General features: G+C 47.2%; 2 protein-coding genes across 6 annotated transcripts in view; both read right to left on the bottom strand.

Moving 5' to 3' along the window:
- The window catches only part of sgsm2 (small G protein signaling modulator 2), a 93,495-nt gene extending 87,713 nt beyond the window's left edge, over nt 1-5,782 (bottom strand). For all 3 annotated transcript variants that reach the window (XM_068316894.1, XM_068316895.1, XM_068316896.1), the window contains exon 1: nt 5,374-5,782. In XM_068316894.1, the coding sequence (XP_068172995.1) occupies nt 5,374-5,433 (60 nt within the window). In that variant the 5' untranslated portion in view covers nt 5,434-5,782. The remainder of the gene's footprint in view (nt 1-5,373) is intronic.
- Nucleotides 5,783-12,087: 6,305 nt separating this feature from the next.
- Nucleotides 12,088-20,421, bottom strand: tnfaip1 (tumor necrosis factor, alpha-induced protein 1 (endothelial)). 3 transcript variants are annotated; one of them, XM_068318017.1, is made up of 8 exons: nt 20,289-20,421; nt 19,491-19,535; nt 19,038-19,392; nt 17,521-17,690; nt 14,250-14,333; nt 14,019-14,071; nt 13,687-13,882; nt 12,088-12,722 (listed from the first exon to the last, which is right to left on the bottom strand). In XM_068318017.1, exons 3-8 carry the CDS (start codon nt 19,282-19,284, stop codon nt 12,492-12,494), a joined length of 981 nt encoding a protein of 326 aa, XP_068174118.1. In that variant the 5' UTR covers nt 19,285-19,392; nt 19,491-19,535; nt 20,289-20,421; the 3' UTR covers nt 12,088-12,491. The 3 variants fall into 3 exon arrangements, with proteins under 3 accessions (XP_068174118.1, XP_068174119.1, XP_068174120.1); XM_068318018.1 differs by lacking the exon at nt 20,289-20,421 and adding an exon at nt 20,199-20,264; XM_068318019.1 differs by lacking the exon at nt 19,491-19,535.
- Between the last annotated feature and the right edge of the window lie 4,703 nt (nt 20,422-25,124).

Below are 25,124 nucleotides of genomic sequence, written 5' to 3'. Positions count from 1 at the left end.
TGACCAGTGTTGGCTCCCACAGACCATTGACATACTCCTAATCTCACTGAAGTAATTACCTTAATGACAGGAACCTGTTCCAAACTGTTACCTGTATAAAAAACCACCTGCCCTCAGACTCAGTAATACCCCACCATCTCCGCCACGGACTAAAGAGCGGTCAAAAGATGTCAGGGACACAGTTGTTGACCTCCACAGATGGGCTTATGGGCTATGAGACCATAAGTAAGAAGCTGAATGAGAGGGTGACAACTGTTGGTGCAATTATTCGGAAGTGGAAGAAGTACAACATGACTGTTAAGCGACCTAGGTGGGGGGCTCCATGCAAGATATCACCTCGTGGGGTCTCAGCGATCATGAGAAAGGTTAGCGATCAGCCGAGAAAAACTATTGTTAGTAGTGTAGTGTATTAAACTATTGGTAATACACTGAGAGCCAATGGTTTTAAATCCTGCAGTGCCTCTGCTCAAGAAGACTCATGTCCGGACCCGCCTCAAGTTGACCAATGAACACATCAATGACTCAGAAAGAGACTGGGAGAAGGGGCTGTGGTCAGGCGAGACCAAAATTGAGCCGTTTGGCCTCAACTCAACGCCACATGTTTGGAGGAAGAGAAATGCTGAATATGAACCCCAAAACACCATCCCTACTGTCAAGCATGGCGGTGGAAGCCTTATGATTTGGGGGTGTTTCTCTTCTGAGGGGACAGGTCAGCTTCACCGCATCGATGGGAAGATGAACAGGGCCAGGTGCCACAAAATCTTGGGTGGCAACCTCCTTGCCTCCCCCAGGACACTGGAAATGGGTCATGGATGAGTCTTCCAGTGTGACAACGACCCAAAACTTACACCCAAGGAAACAAAGGAGTGTCTCCATAAGAAGCACATCAAGGTCATGGAACTTCCTAGCCAGTCTCCTAACCTTAATTGTATTGAACATCTTTGGACACAGCTGAAGCCTCAAGTTTTATAGCGCCAGCTTCAAAACCTTCAGGATTTGGAGATCATCTGCAGAGAAGACTGAATGAAAATTAAAGAGCGCCCTCAGTCTTTGGGGTCAATGTGTTCCAGGTACCACACGCGATTGAGGAATCCGCGATTGAGGTCGCTATCAATTTATATCATTATTTACGGTAATTAAAATGTTGCTGAACCCCCCCATACTGATATTAACTAGGTGAAGCTAGCTGAAGCTTAGTTGCAGCCTTTGAATTATACTGGCTTCATTCCTCTTTTTAAGTCGCGTCTTTGCAGTGAGATGAAGTTTCTTAATGAGTTACGAGTTAATTGCAGTTGGCAGCTGTTTGTTTTCTGAGTGTTACACACATTCACATGAGTCTGAGTTTATAAGCCCTTAAATCTAAGGGTTTAAAATGGAAATAAAGAGTGTTGAAGTCTCCTATTAGTTCTGTGCTCTCTTACTGTCAGTGTGGGAAGCTGCAGTAAAATAATGTTCATCCTAATCAGCCAATAATGAGGTCATTCTTCATGCTTTAGTGGGTTTGGTGGATGAGGAGGTGGTTCAGTGGTGCTATAGTAACGTGGATTTGGTTCCTGAAATCAGTTTGTGGCAGGAATAAGTGCTCTTGTCCTGGAGGTGTCTGTCTGGGGGAGTAGCCCCCCCAACCCACGGCTGCATGGTGACAGAATATTTTCTAAGCAAAGAGAAAACTTCAGTTGTGGTTTCAGACGGATGCTGGTCTCACAGGATCTCGAAGGTGCAAGAAGATTTTATTACAGTTTTCTGCAGTTTATTGCAGGTGTGTCTCTTTTGTGTTGTTGTGTTCGTTGTCTCATTTCTGTTTTCTGCCTCTTCTTGGGTTGGGGCTCTTTTAGGGGTGATTGATTTCAAACATTATTTGTGATTTGTTTTTGCACTACAGCCACATGGAGCAGAGAACATCGCTGCAGATCTTAGTTCCACCGGAATATAGTGAACTATAGAAGACCTTTTCATTTCTAGTCCATGCTGTCATTTCTCATGCAGCAGCTCTGATGCCAGGATCAGAGGTCACCAGTGGCGTCCAATCATCTGTCATCACATCACTGTGAGGCGTTACCCGAATGACGCTCCTCAACCGTCTCAAAATCACAATGCTGCTGAGAAAAGGTGACGTCTGTGAATCTCTGTGCATCAAGTCTCTGATGAGGGACGTAACCAAACCAGAAGAGGTTAAAAGTGCCCCCAACCTGGACATTACTGAGACCTGTCTCCATTTGCAGCAGTCGCTGTCTACAGGTAGACCTCGGCTTTACAAAAGTAAAAAAATACACAGAAAAAAAAAACAGGTTTACGTCATTTTCCTCCACTTTACATCTGCCCGCCACAAATACTGGAATTATTAAAACACTAGTAAAGGGTTAAGAGCACATGTTACTGTACAATAAATCAGAATAAAAACATATATTATTAGCCCGTAGAAACCCCCGTGACCCACAATGAGGAAGAAGAGGCTGAAGACGAGATGAGAGTTTTTCTGTATTATTATTAAAAATAAAATTTAATTCTTTATCAGCTTAAAATATATTTGATTAACCAAATATTATTAAAATGCATTCGTTAATTAAGTTCAGAACAGAACTGGGAATGGTTATCCAGTTTATTCTGGAGACCAGTTCATTCAGCTTTAATCACGTCTCCTGGAACCCGTTAACGATGTAAACCGAGGTTCAGCCGCACTGGAAGTTTTTTTGAAAACTGAATGACTCCTTCAGTGAACAAGTTTTGCTGAAAGAGTAACAAAACGTGTTCTTTATTTACACCTGTTTGTGTCCTGTACTGGCTGCTGTGACTTCGTCTGGACCCACTGAAGGCAGAGGATGCTGATGGCTCCAGGTGACCAGAGGACTTCCTGCTTCTGTGTGACAGACCACCTGACAGGATCGCCTCACCGCTGTGCTATTAATCTCCAACTGATGTAATTTAACTCTTCGGGAGCTGCTACAGCTTTCAGTTGCCAAGCAATGCTGAGGCAGCAGCGAGGCTTGAAGCCACAGGCAGCTCTGTTCCAGACCACAGACCCACATGTCACCGTGACGTGACGCCCATCTCAGGGATGACTGGTGACCAGTCACACCATTGATTTTAACTGGACGCACACACAGTCCACAGCCACCCCTGTCTGGACAGAGGAGGCTGTGGGTTGAACTACTGTAAATAAGCAAGACAAAGGAAAAATAACGGTTACGTGTTGCGTGTAGCTGTGTGTCAGTGGGGGCTGTTGGATCAGATTAGCCTCTGATCAAACAATCCCTGCAGCCTTCAGGGCAGGAGACAGAACCAGTGTCTGTTCCACTGCTGTTGGTGCTAAATGCTCGTGTTGCTGACTGTGGGTCTGAGAGGACTGCAGTCTCATCTGTGCTGTACGTCATGTATGTGCGGTACATTTGAATTGAAGCTCACTTTGAGTGCTCACACTGGAGAGGCTTCTTCACGAGTACATGTATGACCTGGTGAACCTAAACCAGTCGCTGTCGTGGACCCAAAGGACGGGGACAATAGGAAACAGAACCAAACAGCAGCAGACGCTTCACATCCCCCCCGCTGACGTGTGACCTCCTTTAAATGTTAGATTCAGAATCCATTCCACCCGTGAGGCTGTTCTGATAGAACTGTTGGCCTCCTCCCCAGACCTGCTGCCCAGAGTGACACAGGAACACTGGAATGAATGTTCAGTGTGATCCTGTAACAACTCCGTTCACTTGGAGAGATAGTTGGGTTTTCTGACAGCTGCTGCATGTCATTCATTATCATTCATTATCATTCATTATCATTAATTATCCATCATCTGTTCCTACTTCAGGGAGAACGTCTGCCGCTGGTCAGCGCTGTTTGGTGTCAAACGGGCGTGTCGCTGGGTGTTCTGCGCCTCACGGATGTGTCTGTGCTGAGACGGTGTCAGAGCTCTGACCCCTACCTGTCCCATAACGACGCCCACTGGGTTGACGAGAACCTCACGAAAATTAGAGTTAGGCAGGATTTCAAGCAAAATGTAAAAAAAATCACACTGCAGGTTCATCTGTGGAAAAATGACTTGCACGTGAAGACAGAGTCAAATGTCAAAGCTAATCCTAATTCCATACCATAAGATTTTAAATGTATCAGGCTTTTTAAATCGATGTGTCATGAAGCTGCGCTGGTCGTGTTTGGTCACTCGTGTGTGGATAACGTGAAGCACTGAGGGGAGCTGATTGTGATGTCGGCCGTCTGATTGAGCAGCGAGGACACTGATTACCATCTCTCTATGTCTCCATATTTTTAGCTTGACCTTTGCACTCATTATAACGATGAAGACTTGATGCTCCCAGCGGCTCCCAGTTCGAGCCACAGCTCGCCACATCCAGTCTCCTCCACTTCACACAACAGAGATGAACCCGACCGGAGGAGGAGCAGTGATTTATTCCTGACTGTAAGACATTCATCTCCAGGAACAAAAGCCTGCAGCATTGAGCTGAGCTGCTGGGATGAACATGAAACAACCTGCACTGAAAACACGGAGCTACACGGAGCTACACGGAGCTACACGGAGCTACACGGAGCTACACGGAGCTACACGGAGCTACACGTCACACGCTTCTGCCAGAGGAGACACATTCTGAGGGATGCTCATAAGAACGCTGGAGGTAGTAATCCAGTCTCCAGGGAGGTTGTCCTGGTCCAGGATCAGGTGATGAGGTCAACACAATCCTGGGGTGGGCGGTCTTTTTAGGTGTCGTTTTCTTATAAATTTAAATATTTTAGAATCTGATACTGTGCACACACAGCATAACACACATTAGAGACACTTCATGTACGTTTGAGACCATTTAAACTAATTTGATAATGTCGGTATTTTGTACCTGAATGAAAAAGGTGTTGACCAAATATATTGCTTAATTGACTAATTACACTGAAGGCCTATAATTTAATCATTTAATTGCTCGTAGAATTTCCATTTTGTCTTTTAACAAGCATAACACTGAGCGCAGTGATTTCTCCTGAGCAGATGAAATGGGTGAGATTCACCACAGCATTACTTTCAAGTGTAAGGATGAATAATACATATTATTTCACAACTTCATTTCTAATAACTGAACAAATACACGAGGATTATGGGTCAGGGGATAAATGAATTTATCACACAGATTCTACATGATAGGAACGATTTCATGAAAGCTGACCGTCTCATCGGGACCAGAATAACGATAAATACTATTTATTTGAGTAAAACGTGTTTTTCTTTATCACTGTGATAAACTGGAACAACACGGATCCAGCAGGTGAAACACCTGCAGAGACCGAGCTGCTCCTCCGTTCCACACTCACCGGCTGCTGTCGGGATCTGACGGTAATAATGTCATGAAGGGACAGAATGAGAAGGGGGGGTCTGCCTACCTCCCTCTTGACGTTCCACAGTAGTTTCTCCTTGTGGTCTTCCTCCGTGGAGCCCTCCATTCTCCCGGCCTGCAGGACCTCTTGTCCGCCTTTCCTTCTTCCTTCTCAGCTGGACTCTGACGCAGCCGAGCTGCTCCACCTGACGTCAGAGGATCCGCCCTCCCCCCCCCGCGGATCAATGGAGGAAGCGGCCCGGGGGCCCCCGCATCCAGCCCCGCCCCGCCCCGCAGCCCGACAGCATCACCGCCACACCGACCTGTAGAGCCCGCAACTTATTCTTAGCATCTTCCCCGGGTGGGAACGGCTGTCCTGGGGGGCCCGGCTGGAGGTGTTTAGAGGCGGAGTCCCGCGGAGGAAGCGCGTAACGCCGCGGACTGACATCCAGACCGCAGCGCGGATTCTAAATATGGAGCTTTGTGACCATCCGGCGGCTGACAGGCTGGGCTGCTGCAAAATAAATGACGTCAGAGCAACGTGGGTAGAACAACCCCCACCCTCCTGAGGCCGGATTCCCTCCGTCAGACTCCTGATGGCGCCTCCATGTGGCCGGATGGAGCACCTGCACCATCAGACAGGCGCTAAAACACTCCATTCTGTTTCCGTTTCCACATGAATGAGTCAAAGACCCCCCATCAGCAGCAGGCAGACCAGCGGGGCCCCTGGTCTGCTCCAGGTGCCCCTGTGGTCTGCTCCAGGGGCCCCTCTGGTCTGCTCCAGGGGCCAAACTGAAGACGTCCCTGGAACCCTCAGGTTCTCTCACTGAGGGATTTTTATACCGTTATTGATTATAATGAAAATACTGTTTGTTCCACATCCCATAGTGAGAGTCTACTGCCAGTCCAACACTTCAAGGTTAGAGACAGTGGTGAGGACAGACATGATGGATTAGAGACAGTGGTGAGGACAGCCATGATGGATTAGAGACAGTGGTGAGGACAGTCATGATGGATTAGACACAGTGGTGAGGACAGCCATGATGGATTAGAGACAGTGGTGAGGACAGACATGATGGATTAGAGACAGTGGTGAGGACAGTCATGATGGATTAGAGACAGTGGTGAGGACAGTCATGATGGATTAGAGACAGTGGTGAGGACAGACATGATGGATTAGAGACAGTGGTGAGGACAGCCATGATGGATTAGAGACAGTGGTGAGGACAGCCATGATGGATTAGAGACAGTGGTGAGGACAGATGATGGATTAGAGACAGTGGTGAGGACAGCCATGATGGATTAGAGACAGTGGTGAGGACAGATGATGGATTAGAGACAGTGGTGAGGACAGCCATGATGGATTAGAGACAGTGGTGAGGACAGCCATGATGGATTAGAGACAGTGGTGAGGACAGTCATGATGGATTAGACACAGTGGTGAGGACAGCCATGATGGATTAGAGACAGTGGTGAGGACAGCCATGATGGATTAGACACAGTGGTGCTGAACAGAAGACAGGAAGTGGAGCTGGAGGTGGAGGAAATGAAGATGTTGAGGTTCTCTAGGAGTGACCAGGTTGGATCAGGAATGGGTTCCGCAGAGGAACAGCCGAGGTGAGATGTTCTGGAGACAAACTCAGAGAGAACAGACTGATGGTTTGGACCCGTCCAGAGGGGAGATGATGAGGATTTTGGTGATAATGAGGATGGAGCTACCAGGAAAGAGGCAAGAAGACCACAGAGAAAGGTGGATGGATGTCGATAGGAAGACATGAGAGCTGTTGGTGTTAGAGAGGAGGATGCAGAAGACAGGCCGACATGGAAAAGGACGATACGCTGTGGCGACCCATAACGGGACACGCCCATGGGAAAAGAAGATCTAACCTTTCCCAGAAGGTGTTGACAGACCAGGTGAGGCTAATATTAATATCCAATCAATTAGTGTTAAGCAAATTCTCAAAGTTAATTAAAATAGTTTTTCCATCTAAATACTATTTTATCAGAATTTCAATCAGGTTTTAGAAAAAACAATTAGGGTTTAAACCCTACAATTAGGGTTTAACTTGATAAAAAAGCAGCATTGTGCATCACATTTTTATTGATTTGTCTGAAGTGTTTGAGACAGTTCACCATGGAATTTTTTAATTTAAATTCCTCCATTCAGCACCTGAGCACTGCCGAGGTACCCTTGAGCAAGGCACCGTCCCCTTACAAGTAGCATATTTAACATGAAAGCTGCCCACATCTCTACCATCATCTGCATTCATATTCAGTACCGGTTCCTTCTGCTGTCGCGGGTCATGGGGTAACTGTAGCCTATCCCAGTGGACTTGGGGTGTGAGGCAAGGTACACTCTGGGTGTGGCACCAGTGCAATGCGGAGAAACATGTAGACAGACGAACAGGCAAGCACACACTCACTCCTAGGGGCAGTTTGAGACTGGTCAGTTGGCCTGAAGTGCATGTTTGTGGAGGTGGGAGGAAGCTGGAGAACCCGGAGAGAACCCACGCAGACACGGGGAGAACATACAAAGTCCACACAGAGCGGGAATCGAACCCGGAATCACTGCTGTGCAGCGACAGCGCTACCCACTGCACCACCATGATGTATTCATTCATTCATTTTCTTAACCGCTTCAGCCACTTGCACGGGTCACGGGGAGCTGAAGCCTGTCCCAGCTAGTCTCAGGCGGGGAAACCCCGTGAGGCGGGGAAACTCTTCTCCCACCAAGTCCTGGACAAGACAGACGACAGAGTTACGTAATACCCAACAGACAGGACCACAAACTATGCCAGGAAAAACACTGAGAAAGCTGTGTTCAGTGACTGTTGCTAATAGTGTTAGCGCTGATGTAAATGACAGGTGTTTGTAAGTGGAGAAGCCTGCGACAGCTCACAGCTTCAGCACGTTTCTGATGCAGCACGATGAGGCCTTGGAGTCTGAACACCACAGGACAGAACCTGTTTTTATGGCCTTTTTTGTGTCATTTGACACGACTCATAACAACATGAATAGCGCTCCACCTGATGTGTGTTTGTACCTCATGCTGAAATGGTTTGGTACTATCGAAACCTGAAAATAACATCGAAAATTTGTCAAGAAGAGCAAACCAAAAAAAAGGGAACCAAGTTCAACTGATTCTGTTTTTGCTCTTCTTGACTGACCTCAACCTGGATGCCTGAGAACCTCCACATTTCAGACATGAGTGTGATGAGTGCTCAGGTGCATCATCAGCATTTTGCACTGAGTGGAGAACTGCATCGTCAGTTATGATGGGAAACAACACACTAATTAAAAATGATTACGTTTTCGCCCCGTCTCTACGTGTGAAACAGTCCAAACATGAAAGTAAAATATCTCCCCCCTCTTCATCTCCCCCCTCATCATCCTCTAGAATGCTGCTCTGTGTGATTAGTGACCCCAGGACCTTTCTCTACAGATCAGGACAATCTTGGATGTGACGCTGCTGTTCGTGGAGGTCCTGGCAGCCAAAAACGCAGACACACTTAGCTTCTTTAAGAGAAGAGTCAAAAGCTTCCTCTTTGATTAATCTTACAATCTGGAACGACACAGATTCCATTAGATGAGCTGCTAGAGGCCGAGATTGCTGAGGGTATTTTTCTCTATTTTCTCTCCCTGTCCCATTAAGGGGAGTTTCATTAATTACTTTAGGAGCTTCTTTTTTTCTCTTTATTTGCTTTTCTTGCTAATACGCTTCACATGCTTGCGAGATACTGCCTCTGTCTACGTGCTTCTACTTGACAGGTGGGGAACAAGTACAGAAGACAGGAAATCTGAAGGCCTGAAATCCTGTCCCCACTTCAGCGGCTTCAAAGCCGCTCTGAAAAAACTTAACAACAGGAAAGCTCCTGGCATCTGTGCAGTAACGGGTGAGATGCTAAAATCTGGTGGTGACAGTCTTGTCGAATGGCTCACCCACACCTTCAACCATGTGTGGGAGACAGAGAGACTTCCAATTGACTGGACCAGAGCAATCATCCTACCCTTCTGGAAACATAAGGGAGACAAGCTAGTCTGCAGCAACCACAGAGGCATCACACTTTTCTCCATCTCCAGCAAGCTCTTCACCAGGATCTTGCTCACCCGTACTCTCCCAGCCATCAGAAGTCTCCAGCAGGCTGGCTTCATGCCTAACTGCTCGACCACAGACATCTCCACCCTTCACCTGCTCATAGAGAAGACCCATGAATTCCTAAAGATCACCAGCTATACATCGAGTTCATTGATTTGAAGGCTGCCTTTGATACTGTCTGCCATGCTTCACTCTGGAGTATTCTACAGACCCTTGGAGCACCACCTAAGATCGTTGCCCTGCTCAAGCTGCTCTACAGCAACGCAGAGAGCTGTGTCCGTATCAACGGTACAGACTCCAACTGGTTCTTCATCTCCAGTGGCGTTCGCCAGGGCTGTGTGGCCGCTCCTGACCTTTTTAACTGCATCATTGACCATCTGATGTCCAGGGTCTGTGAGCGAGTCCCTGGGGTGTCCCTTGGAAACTACCACCTAACTGACCTGGAGTATGCTGACGACACCATCCTACTCAGCTCATCCTACAGCCAGCTGAGAGACGCCCTGATCATATACAGAGGAGAGGCAGAGAAGCTTGGTCTTCGAGTGAGCTGGACCAAAACCAAATTCATGCATGTTGGTGACGGACCAGATCCACCTCCCCTGCAGCTGGGTGATGACCTTGTGGAGCCTGTCAAGAGCTTTATGTATCTGGGGTCCATAGTGAAGGACAATGGGGACCTTAAACCAGAGATTCTCTGCAGAAGAGCTCTGGCAGCATCAGCTCTGCAGTCTCTCTGGAAGCCACTCTGGAGGCACCAGTCCATCTCACACAAGACGAAGGTCCTAATTTAGATGGATGGATAGATAGATAGATAGATAGATAGATAGATAGATAGATAGATAGATAGATAGATAGATAGATAGATAGATAGATAGATAGATAGATAGATAGATAGATAGATAGATAGATAGATAGATAGATAGATAGATAGATAGATAGATAGATAGATAGATAGATAGATAGATAGATAGATAGATAGATAGATACTCTATTAATCCCGGAGGAAATTGTATATATCCACTGCTCAGACATTACATAACAAATAATACTGGATAAACACCAGGAGAAAAGGAAACACTGACATCACAGGACATACCACAAGACATACATTACACTAACAGACACATGCAGCACTATCAGGACTTATATACTAAACTATAACTAAAATATAAACACTATAAAATTAAAAAAATAAACAGTATAAAATTTTAAAAATATAACAGTATTAAATTAAAATATAAACAGTATAACATTAAAAAATATAAACAGTATAAAATTAAATTAAATTAAATCCATATTCAACCCCGTGCTGACTTCGCCACCTCCCCCCCACCTCCTCCTGAGAGAGTCATTGTACCCCCTGATGGCACGGGACACGAAGGAGGACCTCAGCCTCTCTGTGGAGGTGCTGTGTGACAGCAGTCTGCCGCTGAAGGTGCTTCTCTGCTGGGAGAAGGTGGTGTGTAGGGGGGGGCTGGTGTTGTTCATGAAAACACGAACTCTACCGTCCTCTCCATCCTGTTCTACGGCTCGGAAACTTTGCCCTTAAACAAGACCCTGGCTGCCAGTATAGATGGTTTTGATAGCAGGGCTCTCAGAACCATCGAAAACATCAGGTGGCCCCAGCGGGTTTCCAACAAAGTGCTTAGAGCCCCCACATCCCAGCCCAGAGCTTCTTGCCAGGTGGCACAACATCGTGCCCGCTGGTTTGGTCATGTCCTCCGCCTTCCTTCTGATCACCCAACAAGAGCCATTCTCCAGTTTAACCCTAAGACCGCAGGCTAGAAACGACCTCGAGGCAAGCCCCGCCCCCAATGGCTTGACGCCATCGCTGGCGACCTCCGACCACAGGGGATCGCTGTGGAGGATGCAGTGCAGCTGGCACAAGACCGCCAGCGTTGGAAAAAACTGACTCATCTGGTTGGCTCAACGCACAGGGACGGGACACTCCCCCATCGCAAGAGCCCTACTGACTACGGACACTTCAGAGGCTGGATCTAAACTTTAGACAGAAACTCTTTCTGGCCTATCTGCAACCTTCTGTCTCTCTCTTGTATTTCCTTTCACACTTCACCGGTCAAGGCAGATTGCTGCGTTTCAGGGTCTGGGTCCACCCTCATGAATCTGGGTCCACCCTCAAGAGTCTAGGTCCACCCTCAAGAGTCTAGGTCCACCCTCAAGAGTCTAGGTCCACCCTCCAGAATCTGGGTCCACCCTCAAGAGTCTGGGTCTTGCCTGGAGTTTCTTCCTCTATGAGGGTTTTTTCCACGACACTGTCTCTGATGCTCTGGGGGTTTCAGTTGGGTTTCTGTTTGTTAAAGCGTTTTGAAATGTCTGCTGATGTGATTAAGTGCTTTGCAAATCAAAGTTGATTGATTGATTGATTGGTTTAGTAATAAAACAATTGCATTTCCCTCTGTGGGAGAGGGAGGACTATTGTCCAGTTTTATGGAGTGCAGTGCTGAGTTCTTGCTGATGATGTGTGAAACACAGGGCTGAGTCGTCCTATTTAACCTGTGGGATGTTCAGCTTTAATTGCTGAGAAGGTTTCATTTAAAAATGGTGAAATGGCATCACTGACTGATGGTCGGAGGAGGCAGAGCTGGTCTGGAAACAACCAGCAGCTTCTGATTGAGGTACAAACTGGTGTCCAGATGGCACCACAGACAAACACAAGAAAACAAGAATGGTTGAAAAACAACAACTTTTATATTCACAAAAGGAAAAGAAGGCATCATGGGTAATTGCATGAAAACATGTCAGAGGCACATTATTCCTGGGACACTAGCAGGTTCAACTTTCGCTGTTGTAAATGTGTTGAAGAAAATACATGTATAACTATGAAGCATGCTCTGTTGATAAGTGTATAAATGCTACAACTGTGAATGTTTGTGACTTGTCCTCCACTACTATTGGACGTTTATGGACGACTAGTGTTCTTTGGATCCTTAGAGCAGTTGTCTCTGACAGCAGCTGATAAACTCTGAGTGTCTACACAGTCTGGATTAACATCCTGTCAGTGGTAAAGAGCGTCATATTTATGTCTGATTATCGGTCATCAGCGGCAGCAGGCGACTCCATGGTTTCAGTCAGTGTCCAAGTGGCCGCTCGTCATACGTGCTGTACCTCTTGACGTGGATCCGACGTACACGCTCATGGAGCTCGGCGCCTCCGGGCCCCTCCTCTTCCTCGCTGTGAGAGCCACAGTTGTTGTAGCGGCGGAATGTGGCCTCCAGCAAGGAGTTGTCTGGCAGTGGCATGGTCTCGTACAGCAGCGCGTTCAAGGTCTCCTCGTAAATGCGAGCTTCAGGAAACTCCACCTGGAGCAAGGTCAGACAGACACCCCCCCAATTTAGCAACTTACACAAAGATATCGACAATTCACAAGTCAACACGGACAAATATCACCCAGCTGGACTGGTACGGTTCCACGACTAGACTGGACTAGAAAACCCACATTTACACCCCTATTCTATGAAAAGGACCAAAGCTGTCTTTTTCTTGTAAAGGCTGAGGTCCTTTAATGTGTGCAGCATCATGCTGAGGGTGTTCTACCAGTCTGTGGTGGCCAGTGCTCTCCTCTACGCTATGGGGTGCTGGGGTAGCGGCCTGAGGGTGGTGGACATCAACAGACTGTATAGACTGATCTACAGGGCTGGAGACATTGCTGGGGCTCAGTCGGACTCTGACGGCGGTGTTGGAGGTGGAGCAAGTTAAAGACCATCTTGGACAATGAGTACCACCCACTGTACAGAACACTGACGGGTCAGAAGAGTCCGTTCAGCAGGAGGCAGTCCTAAATTTACTACTGAGCACCACAGGAAATCTTTCCTGCCTGTATTCATCAAACTGAACAACTGCAGACTGTCATGCTGTGATGAGGAGGAATGAAGCAGACAGCAAATCTGTACAGATGTTTATATATTCTTCTATTTATTCTCTTATTTATCCATAATTTCCTCGTTCTTTTTTCTTAATTCTAAATTGTCTATTTTTATTCTGACTTTGTCGTTACGTTCTGTAACAGATCAGCTGGAATGAAAAACAATTTCTCCCATAATGACCAATAAAAGCTTCTGATTCTGAAGTGCCAGCAACAACTCCAGAACCATCAGCTGCGTCAAGTCCTAGGTAATTCCATGCAATTTAGAAAATTCATTGATTGTCCTCTGTCAGGTCAAAGGTCCTGGTGAAACAGAACCTGACCCCCCTCCATCTGGTCTTGGTGACACTACTGATGACCCTCCATCTCCCACTGCCCCATCTGTCTGAACGCACCCTCACCTTTGTCTGCTTCTTCTCTGTAGCGTAGACGATGGAGGTGCAGCAGACCTCGGCCAGCTTGCGGCCTTGGCCGTAGAAGGACCAGCAGCATATTTCATCTCCGATCACGTCTTTCATGAAGAGGACGCGGCCGTTGAAGCTGAGAGACAGCCTGTCGAACAGCTCGATGTTCTTCAGCAGGTTATCATCAGAGTTGCTGAGACAAAAACAACCAGATGAGGAGAAGCGTTTATTCCGCCTCCTGTAGCTCATTCCTTTTATTAGCTTGAACAACCAATGAACGAGTGATACTTCTGCAGGAGGAAGCGGGAGTCTTCTGGAGGTTTTCTCACCTGGTGTAGGAGTACTTGTTATTGCTTCTGTTGTACACCAGCTTTACCACAGGCTGACGGAGAGGAACAAGTGTTTAAATGTCTGAATCAAACGCAGTAATTATTGACAGAAATACTGTGTGCAGAAAGTTGTTCCCCTGAACGAGGAACAAGAAGCTGTTCAATCAGTCTACAACAACACCTTCTACCTCAGTGACAACAACATGACATGGAGGCCTGTTCTCCGCTTACCTTGGCAGAACACTGGATCAGCCTCTCCTCTTCCTTCCTGGAGGTGATCACAGGTATTACACACAGAGGATGCTCTTTATTGCCCTGTCAATCAAAAACACAACAATACCCAGGAATGAAGGGGCGTCTTTGGTAGACACAGAGTTAACATTCTATAATCACGTTTTCCATATGAACTTACTTGCTAAAAATGACGTCTAGTGACGTCAGTGACGTTTTTCAACAGCGGGGGCTGGGGGTCGGACTGATGAAGCTCGTCAGTGAGAGTCAGGCTTCTTATCATGGAATTTAGTGTCATGACCACTGATCCAGGTACGGAACAGAGGATGGTGAATCAGAGGAAAAGGGAGAAGTTGTGACATCTTATGACGCAACAAAGTTTGTGTGTGTCAGAGCTCACCAGGGAACGAACATGGTGTGGCTCTCGGCAAAGCATCATGGGATTGGTCAAGATCAGAAAGAAAACACCGGTAAATGTCCAGAGCGTCGGAGAAAGTCCACCGAAGGAGATCGATTGCTACAAAGTGCTGGCAGCCAATGAGTCAATCAGTGACCGTATCACAGCCTGTGTCCAGCTGAGGGTTTGCAGGACAGTTGGGTCCGAGCAAACTACATCGAGTCCACGTCTGCACACACTCAGATGCCGGATTGATCTGAAAATGTTATTTACACCACTTTCAAGGTGTTAGTGTGAACCCTGTCTTGGGATGGTGTACAGCCACACCTAAAGCAGCGCTAGCGTAGATGCTACACTGCAGCTCAAACGGTGTAAAGAAGTCCCTGACATGTGTGCGTTATCTAAGGAAGGAGCACAGACACCTGTGTGCACTGCGAGACTCAATGACACTTAGCTTAGCATGCTACACCTGCCTCCTCAAAGGATACACAAAAAGCACAGTGATTCCCGTGAGGCTGTCGCTATCATGCTTGGTGCACAAAACGGCATGTTTCCACAGGACAGAGGCCTAAATACTAACTCCAGACTGAAGGAGATCCAGACATGGTGATACTTCTAGATTCTTACAATACGTGAAATATTTCAGCAAAAAAATTCATCAGTCAGTTCAGCATCACAGGCGTAAAGAATCCTTCTCTCATGATGTTGGAGAGGACAGAACATTTCTTTTCACAAATTTCCCCACTCTGTGACAAATCAAGGGTTATCTTATCTTTAAAACTGTGTGGGTTCTTGCATGACTTTAGACTTGAATTTAGCCCAAGAATTGATCCACCATAAGTATTTGTGCATCCTTTTTTGTGGCAAGAGTATAACAAAGTCATCATTATAGTAATTAATGCTAACGTAAAGTAGCAACAGCAGTCAGGCCACACACAGCCGGGTATTTTCAAAAACAAATGTACACTGCTCAAAAAAATGAGAGGAACACTTTTTAATGACTAAAGCAACCCATCAGTCAAACTTGTGGGATATTGATCTGGTCAGTTCAGTAGTAGATGGGGTTGTTTATCAGTGTCAGATGCTTTGTTGTTAATGAAATTAACAACAGGGGCATCAGAGGGGCAACAATGAGACGGCCTCCAGAACAGGAATGGTTTTCCAGTTTGAGGCCACTGATCCTTTCCGTGTCTTTCGGCTGGTTTTTTACTGACTGACTTTCTACTGCTGTAGTTTTTCCTTTGGCTTGCATCAACATCTCTGTTGATAGCACGGTGTGGTACCTGGAGCTACAGGATGACACATCAATACGTGCTGTTGCAAGAAGGTTTGCTGTGTCTCCCAGCACAGTCTCCAGAGCATGGAGGAGATTCCAGGAGACAGGTAGTTACTCCAGGAGAGCTGGACAGGACCATAGCAGGTCCTTAAACCCTCAGCAGGATTGGTGCCTGCTTTGAGCGAGGAGGAACAGGATGAGCACTGCCAGAGCCCTAGAAAATGACCTCCAGCAGGCCACTGGTGTGAATGTTTCTGATCAAACCATCAGAAACAGGCTCCATGAGGGTGGCCAGAGGGCCCGACCTCCTGTAGTGGGTCCTGTGCTCACTGTCCAGCACCATAGAGCTCCATTGGCATTTGCCATAGACTACCAGAAGTGGTAACTATGCCACTGGCGCCCTGTGCTCTCCACCAACGAGAGCAGGTTAAGCCTGAGCACATGCGACATACGTGAAAGGGTCTGGAGACACCGTGGAGAACGTTAAGCTGCCTGCAGCATCATTCAGCGTGACCGGTTTGGTGGTGGGTCAGTGATGGTCTGGGGGGGGCATATCCCTGAAGGACAGACAGACCTCTACAGGTTAGACAATGGCACACTGACTGCTATTCAGCATTGGGATGAAATCTTTGGACCCACCGTCAGAACCTGCCCTGGTGCAGTGGGACCTGGATTCCTCCTGGTCCACGACAATGCCCCACCTCATGTGGCTAAAGTATGCAGGCAGTTCCTGGGGGATGAAGGCACTGATACCAGTGACTGGCCCCCAGTTCACCTGACCTAACCCAACAGAACACCTCTGGGACATTATGTTTAGGTCCATCAGGCGCTGCCAGGTTGCTGCTCAGACTGTCCAGGAGCTCAGTAATGCCCTGGTCCAGATCTAGGAGGAGACCCCCCAGGACACCATCCGTCATCTCAGGAGCCCCGATGTTGTCAGGCATGCGTAGGAGCACATGGGGGCCACACAAACTACTGATAATAATTTTGAGTTGCTACATTTTGGCAAAATGGACCAGTCTGCTGCATCACTTTTTCAAGTTCATTTTTGGGGTGTCTTTGATTTCCCCCCTCTATAGGGTGATTGATCCTTTTCATTTCTATCAAATTATGTGGCATCATTTTGTTACTAATACATTACTTCCTTATTATCAGGAAAGATATTCGGGATAATTTTTCCCTCGCATAGATCTGATGTGTTTTCAAAGTGTTCCTCTAATTTTTTGAGCAGTTTATTTCCATGTGGTTAGGCCTATCATCGGCACAACAACTCGCTAAAGACACCGACACCAGATTTGGGTCGGACCGGGACACTCTGCCCCCTGGTGGAGAACTCTGTCATGGAGGTTGTCCTCCAGGAGTAATGGCATGAATTTCCACACGTCCCTGTCCTCCCTCCTGTCATTAATGGAGTTGTTACGAAATTGTTCTGCTTATAAACGTCTTGATCAACACACTTACGCGGTTACGTGTGGACGGAGAGTTTTTTGAAAACGATGTTGTGTGGATACAATTTTTTTTTCTAAGTGGGGGGAAATTATTTGCTTTAAAAACACCCGGCTACGTGTGGACTTTGCCTAAGTGTGGATGTGACTGACCTGCAGGTTGTTTTGACAGAGTTCCACTAGGCCCTGGACGAAGTAATACTTGGCCTCAGCAAGCAGCTCCTGAACGGCCTGGCGACCTTTGGGCAAGGTGACAGTCCCGTCCCGCAGATAGCAAAGGATGCTGCCAAAGTGTTTGCCACTGCGGTCAATCAGGATCCAACCTGAAAAGGAAGGAGAGACGTTTGAGAAGGTGTACAAAAACTGGAACAAGCAGCAAAGCTTCCTAGAGAGATGATAAAGCTGCAAAATAGAGTGTGAGACATTGTTCTGCAGAAGTACAGGTGGTCCTAAACATAGGAGCAGGTCATTTAAATGTCATTACTACTCTAAATACTAAACTTCGATTCCCTCAGACTGACCAGTAACTATTACAGGACATTAAATTTGGGGCGGCAGTGGCTCAGCGGTAGAGCAAACGTCTTGTAGACAGATCGCCCCAACCATCGGTGGATCGAATCCCGCTCCCGCCAGGATGCCACCAGGAGTGTGAGCTGACGGTGGGAGGCGTCAGCTCACCTCCCAGCCTCTGCCGAGGTGCCCCTGAGCAAGGCACCGTCCCCCATACAAGCTGCTCAATTGGGGCGCGTTCCAGAAGCCGCTGCCCGTCACTCTGCCTCCCTGACGTGTGTTGCTTGATGTGTACTAACTGCATGCTTGCAGGCCCCTTTGTGTGCTGTGTTCAGGGGGCCGGTGTATACATTGATTGTTAAAAAGAACTAACACAACAGCATGTATTGAGTGACTGTGTAATTTCCCTGCGGGGATAAATAAAGTATACTTCTTCTTCTTCTTCTTAAAACATCCCATAATAATAAAATCCTGTAGTACCATAATGTAACTTCTCTACCTCTGCTGAATTAATTTTCTCCAGGGGGGTGTAGAGGCTATGCCCAGCTTTAATCTGCTGAGGTGTTCCACCACACTGACCTGAATGACGCGCTGGTGTCACTTCCTGCTCAGCAAGAGTCAGGTGGACGACCCATCAGTAATGAATAACTGTGAACTAACAGCAGGTGGCGACAGTTTCCTGACAGGTAGTCTATTGTCTACATTGCTGCTCTAACTTTAACCTGACCTGAATTGTCTTCAGTCTCCATGTTGGTGAACGTCTCCATGAACAGAAATGCATTGTGGGTTTGTTTCCCGCTCAGAAGTTCACAGAGATGTGGAGAAAAGACAGAGGAAACACTGCAGATGACCCCAACAGGAAAGACCAAAAGACCACAGGAAGTGACATCAGAGCAAACTGTTCACTGAGCCTGAAATCTGAATCTATGGGATATTAATGTTATGCTGCTCAGCGGCGGTTGTGGAAGAAAAGGGAACTACAGTAGTCGCACATGGCGGCACACGTTTGTTTGTATCTTGAGGACTACCTGTACATACTTCATGAGTCACAACACACTAAACTTGTGACTGTCAGCAGCAGTGCTGAACTTTACCCTGACGTGTTCTCCTGAAGAGAAGACAGAGCTTCAAACTGTTGCTGCAGCTCAGAGACAGCTTACCCTGTTTGTCGGTGAAAACCTCTTTCTGTCCGCTGAACATGGCCTTCAGCAAGGAGTTCCTCTTGTTCAGCACCTGCAGCGTGGTGTAAAACAGGTTCCCGCCGACGTTCAGTCGAACATACTTGTTGCCCAGACCCACTGTTCCTTGGTAGCTGCAGGTCTTGGTGATGGGGCAGGCCAGAGGAGGGGGCAGGGAGGTGCAGTCAGCCTGTGGCCCATATGGAGGTAGGCAGCTGGCCCCAGACATGTCCTTCTGGAGGTAGATGACCACCCGACAGATGGAGGTCCGAAGATCCCCCGCCGTGGTGCCAGCTACGGATGAGGCCGTCACAACCTCTCAATGGTCCAGTCCTTCCTGGAAAGACACGGAGGTGTGAAATGGAGCCGCAGGGACACGACCAGACGACCAGCAGCTGGGGGGGGGACAGAACCACACCGAGTGGAAGTACCTACCCCACTGTTAGTCCTCTGCTTCCCTCCCCATGAGAGGGAACGTGCCTGAGGAGACACCGGAGACAGAATCAGAAGAGATCATGCACTTCAAATCACAGCTGATCAGTCATAACCGGGTTAAACCAATCAGAGGCCGAGGGGGCAGGTCATGACTTCACCATAGTAGGAGTTAAACAAACATTACATTTCCTGTAGCAGCTAAAGTTTAGCTGTTAATAGACAACCTCAGACTGTACATCACTACTATGACATGTATCCACCGCTAAATGTGTTACATGGGGGCATTACGTCACCACTGACATCATGCTTCCTGGTAAATTCTAGCTCACATGCTGACACCCGACAGGGAGTCAAACATTGACTGTAGACACTCCCTGGCCCAGCACACAACACGACACGACACGACACGACACGACACGACACGACACGACACGACACGACACGACACGACACAAAGCCGACCGGCTGAGCAAAGTCAAAACAGAAGTTTGAAACTGAGACACGTAACAACACGTAACAACATGTAAAAACAAGTAACAAAACATAACAAGTAACAACACTAACAACACTAACATCACGTAACAAGTAATAACACTAGCAACAATAACAACCTGTAACAACAGGTAACAACACTAACAACAGGTATCAACACGTAACAACACTAACAGCACCAACAACACGTCACGGAGCTTCGAGCGACTCCCCGACCTCCCGCTGCCCGGGACGGGACCGTCGATCCGGCTCACAGTGTCCCACTCGCTCCGACCTCAACCCGCCAGAGAAGAAGTGGAGACTCACAGTCGGTGTGTGAAGCTCTCCTGTTGCTCCTCTTCCTCCTGTTGCTCCTCTTCCTCCTGTTGCTCCTCTTCCTCCTGTTGCTCCTCTTCCTCCTGTTGCTCCTCTTCCTCCTGTGAGGCGCCGCAGTCTTCCTCTTCCTGGTTTTAGTTACTTTTTCGTTGTTACCGTTGGTAGTGGTTGGAAATCAGCTTTTAAGAATATTGTCGCCACCTTGTGGACAGGAGTGTAACGAGACTCCCTTCCTCTGTCTCTCTGTCTCTCTCTCTCTGTCTCTCTCTCTCTGTCTCTCTCTCTCTCTCTCTCTCTCTCTCTCTCTCTCACACACACACACACACACACACACACACACACACACACACACACACACACACACACACACACACACACACACACACACACACATATATATTACACTAGTATATACAGTATATACACAATGTAGGAGGAGAAAGAGAAATTCTGGCTGGACCTTGATGAAGTGATGCAGAGCATGCCTAGAAGTGAGAGAGTTGTCATTGGAGCAGACTTCAATGGACATGTTGGTGCAGGAAACAGAGGTGATAACAACTAAAACGACACGTCCACACAGTTCATCTTCCCCCAGAATGAGGGAATAAATTAGCTCCATAAAATGCTTCTTTATAAAAGAAATTAGATTTATAACTGTACATCTCATCCATACAGCATAAAGACAGAGCGCTGGCACAAGCTGTACAGTGGTCCTGTTTCACCATCCACTAGGGGAGTGCTGGTTCTGCCTCATTTGGTTCTGCTGTGGTTTTGGGGTTTTGCCAGAGTAACCTTGACTATAACTTTTTTGAGCTCAATGACTTAGGCACTGTCTGGTCTGTCCTCAGAGTGGTGGATCCTCTGATCGGTGACCTCTGTGTGCTTCATCGGCTGGTGGTGACTCGCTCTACTGGATGGATCGGCATGCCTTTGTTATACATTTATTGTTACTGTTATTGTTACTGTTATTATTATTGTGTTGTTAATCTGTACATGCGGTATCTATTGCTTCGTCTGTCCACTCCTGGAAGAGGGGTCCCTCCTCTGCAGTCTTCCTGAGGTTTCTCCCATCCATTTTTTCCCCTGTTAAAAGGGTTTTGGGGGGAGTTGTTCCTTATCCGATGCGAGGGTCGCACTGCTTGCAGTGCACAAAGGTCAGAGGGATATCGTCCATGTGCAGATTGTAAAGCCCTTTGAGACATTGTTTGTGAATCTGGGCTATATAAAATAAATAAACTTGAAACTTGAAACAGGTTTGGTATCCAGGAGAGGAACACAGAAGGACAGATGGTAGTTGACTTTGCAAAAAGGATGTAAATGGCTGTAGTGAATACTTTCTTCCAGAAGAGGCAGGAACATAGAGTGACCTATAAGAGTGGTGGTAGGAGCACACAGGTAGACTACAGCTGGTGTAGACGGTGAAACCTGAAGGAGACCAGTGACTGCACTTTTATTTAACTCTATAAAATCCATAGGGATGATTTGAAATGGATATTGAGGTGTAGGGAATCATCCTCTACGTTTTCTCAAATTCCCTTGTGGGTTGTGTTTAGCGCACGTTTAGGCATGCTGTACAAAAGATGTTTTGAATATAAATTAAATCCATAAGTACTATAATATTGATGTGTCTGTCCTACCATCCCTCCTGTTGAGACATGTGCAAAACCCAATGGCTCAAAATAGCTGCCCATTTGTATAGGTTTCTGGGTAGGATAGGTTTATTGCTGGGTCATACATTTTCCTTTTCCAAATTTCTTGTTCAGATTCAGGACTTTGTTGCTACATTTCCTTGAGTATTGTATCATCTAAAGTTGATTTTTCTTTTGCAGTTAGTACATGAATCTGTCCTGCTGCGGCTGCTTTACAGTAATTAGTAATTATGCAAATGCATAATTACTATCTGTATAAATTGTCACTTCCTTATTTTTCATTAATTTACATGCTTCAGTTAATGCTACTAGTTCATCTGTCAGTCAGTCAGTCATCTTCAGATTACCACTGCTATATCCGCCGCAGCGGGTCACGGGGAGCCAGAGCCTATCTCGGCGGCATAGGGCGTGAGGCGGGGGACACATCCGGGCACGACGCCAGTGCACCGCGGACTAGTTCATCTGCTTGAGCTGAATAATTAGACTGTAAATGTTCAGCCTTTACTAGTTTTTTGTGTTACTACTATATATCCTGTTTGTTTTCCCTTGTTCATTTTTCTTACATGAGCCATCTACAAATAGTACTTCTCCTTGTTCAAGTGGTTGGTCTTTTAAATAACTTCTTTTAGCTGTCTTCTCTGCTGCTTCCTGACAATCATGTTCAGTGCCATTTTCATTTTTTTGCGTTTAAAGTTGTGTACCTCTCTATAGTCAAATGAGGCTGAGATAACAATGCTACCATACTAGACAGATGGCTTGCAGGTGATAAAAACGTCATTAATCTGCAGGAGCAGAGCAGAGACAGCATATGTGGTACTTTCAGAATTAAAGGAAGAAACAAGACTATCGGAGCGCTTGTTTCCACAGCCATGGATGCTGCAATGTAGCTGCAAGAGGACACAAGCCAGTGTCTTATTCTGCCGGTGCCAATCCCAGATAAATACAGAGGGTTGCATCAGGAAGGGCATCCGGCGTAAAACTTTTGTCAAATCACACATGTGTATCAAACCTATGACCTCCATACCGGATCGGTCGAGGCCCGGGTTAACAACGACCGCCATCGGTGCTGTTGACCTACAGGGTGCCAGTGGAAATTGGACTACTGTTGGTCGAAGAAAGAGAGGGGGAAAGTTTGTTCGTAAGAAGAGAGAGAAGAGGAACGCCGAGAGTATAGGACTGAGAGTAGGAACGTTGAATGTCGGAACTATGTCAGGAAAAGGTTGACATGATGCAGAGAAGGAAGGTAATAAGTTACTGTCCAAAAGATGACAGTAACTTGTACCTTAGGCTAACCTGATTATGTTGTTGTTGTTTTTTTTTCAAGAAGAAGCACTGGTATTCACCCAAGTGGGAAGGACCACATTAGGTATCGCTAACGACCCTCGTCGCTGTGAAAGTAGCGGAGAGATCAACCTGTGTTCATTTGACACACTGTAAAATGGTCATTTCAGCTGAAGGCCCGTAGGGGAGGTGAGGAAAAGACTGATAATAGGGTGGAAGAGAGGAACCCTCAGCCATCTAGGAGAACAACCTAGATTGACCTTTTCTCTTCCCGATGGTGAAATACGGCCCCCAAATACCACACTGTTCAAAACATCCTGTTGGGGGTTACTGCTGTGGGCCTGGTCCCGGGGATCTGACCCTTATTTCCCTGTTGTGTGCATAAACAGTGCTATGGAAACAACAGAGCAACCTAGAATGAACAATTATACACAACGAGCCGGCGTAAGAGCTGTCAGTGTGCCATTTCTGTCATGATCCTGTTTGTTTAGTGTTTTATTTGCTTCCCCATGTTTCATGTCTTGTCTCCCTGTTTTATTTTGTGGTCACTCACCCCTGTCTCTGTTCCAGGTTCCTGTCTGCCCTGCCCCCTCCCTGCCTGCATGCACCTGATCCCTGATTGTGTTTCCTGCACCTGTCTCCTATCACCCCCATCAGTCCTGCATATATTCCCCTTTGTGTCTTGTCTCGTAGCCAGTTCGTTGTAGTTCATAGCTCTTGTTCCACCCTTGTATCTTTGCTCTCGTTATCGTTATGGTGTTTGAACCTGCTTGTTTTTTGACCTTGCCTTTTTGCCTACCACCTTGGATACTTCTGCCTGGATTGACTGCCTTACCTGTGTACCGAAACCCGTCTGGAATAAACGTTTTTTTCCTGATTTTACAGCTCAGAGCTGTGCACTTGAGTCCTGTCTTCTTGCGCTATGTTCTTGACAGAACGAACTGGCCAGAATGGACTCAGCCGACTCTGATCCGGTTCGTAACGCCCTTCGACTATAGGGAGAAAAGCTGGCTCAACAGCAGGAGCAGCTTATGTCCCTGTGCACCGCTCCGAGAGAACTGGCGGCTCACCAGGACTCGATGATGACATCGTTGGGCTCACAGGTTGGTCAATTACTCAGTCACCTGCCTCAAGAGGCACCTGCTGTGGCGGCGTCTAACCCGGCCACTCTTCCGGGTCCTGTCTCCGACTCTCAGCCACCGACCAGCGCCGCTTCTTCCTCCCTCTAGCTCTCTCGTCCGGAGCGATTCTCCGGGGAATCAGGTGACGTGAGACCATTTTTTAACTCAGTGTGAACTACATTTTGAACTGCAGGCTTCGGCTTTCCCCACGAAGTGGGTCACAGAGTGGTCTACCCCTGTTCACGCGAAGAGGTTCAACGGTTTCTGGGTTTTGCCAACTTTTATAGATGGTTCATACGCAATTACAGCTCCATAGCCGCACCTCTGCATGACCTGTCTTCTCCTCACAGACCTTTTGTCTGGAGCCCAGAGTGTGAAAGCCGCATTTCGGACTCTAAAGAAGAGCTGCACCTCCGCCCCTGTACTCATCCTCCTGGAACCCAGCCAGCAATTCGTGGTCGAGGTAGACTCTTCTGACGTTGGGGTTGGAGCAATCCTCTCTCAAGTCAGTTCCAAGGACGGTAAGCTGCACCCCTGTGCGTTCCTGTCAAGGAAACTCTCTTCAGCCGAGCGCAATTATGACATTGGTGACCACAAACTGCTGGCTGTCAAGGTGGCCCTGGAGGAGTGGAGACACGGGCTGGAGGGATCCTCTCAGCCTTTTGTGGTATGGACCGATCACAAGAACCTCGAATACTTAAGAACTGCTAAGAGACTGAATGCTAGACAGGCTAGGTGGGCTATTTTTTTTTAGTTGGTTTAATTTCAAGCTCTCC

This window comes from Antennarius striatus, chromosome 6 (genome assembly GCF_040054535.1).
Source record: "Antennarius striatus isolate MH-2024 chromosome 6, ASM4005453v1, whole genome shotgun sequence".
NCBI lineage: Eukaryota > Metazoa > Chordata > Actinopteri > Lophiiformes > Antennariidae > Antennarius > Antennarius striatus.
The sequence above is the reverse complement of the archived record's forward strand: the minus strand, read 5'-3'. Positions and strand labels throughout refer to the sequence as shown.

Bases quoted from the DNA above. Each gene is read 5' to 3' on its own strand.
- tnfaip1 (XM_068318017.1), bottom strand. From the start codon at position 19,284: ATGTCTGGGGCCAGCTGCCTACCTCCATATGGGCCACAGGCTGACTGC. The intron at 14,334-17,520 runs GTCAGTCACATC...TTTGATTGACAG, and splicing joins TCTGTCAAAACAACCTGCAG to GGCAATAAAGAGCATCCTCT. The intron at 14,072-14,249 runs GTAAGCGGAGAA...CCTCTCCGTCAG, and splicing joins TGATCCAGTGTTCTGCCAAG to CCTGTGGTAAAGCTGGTGTA.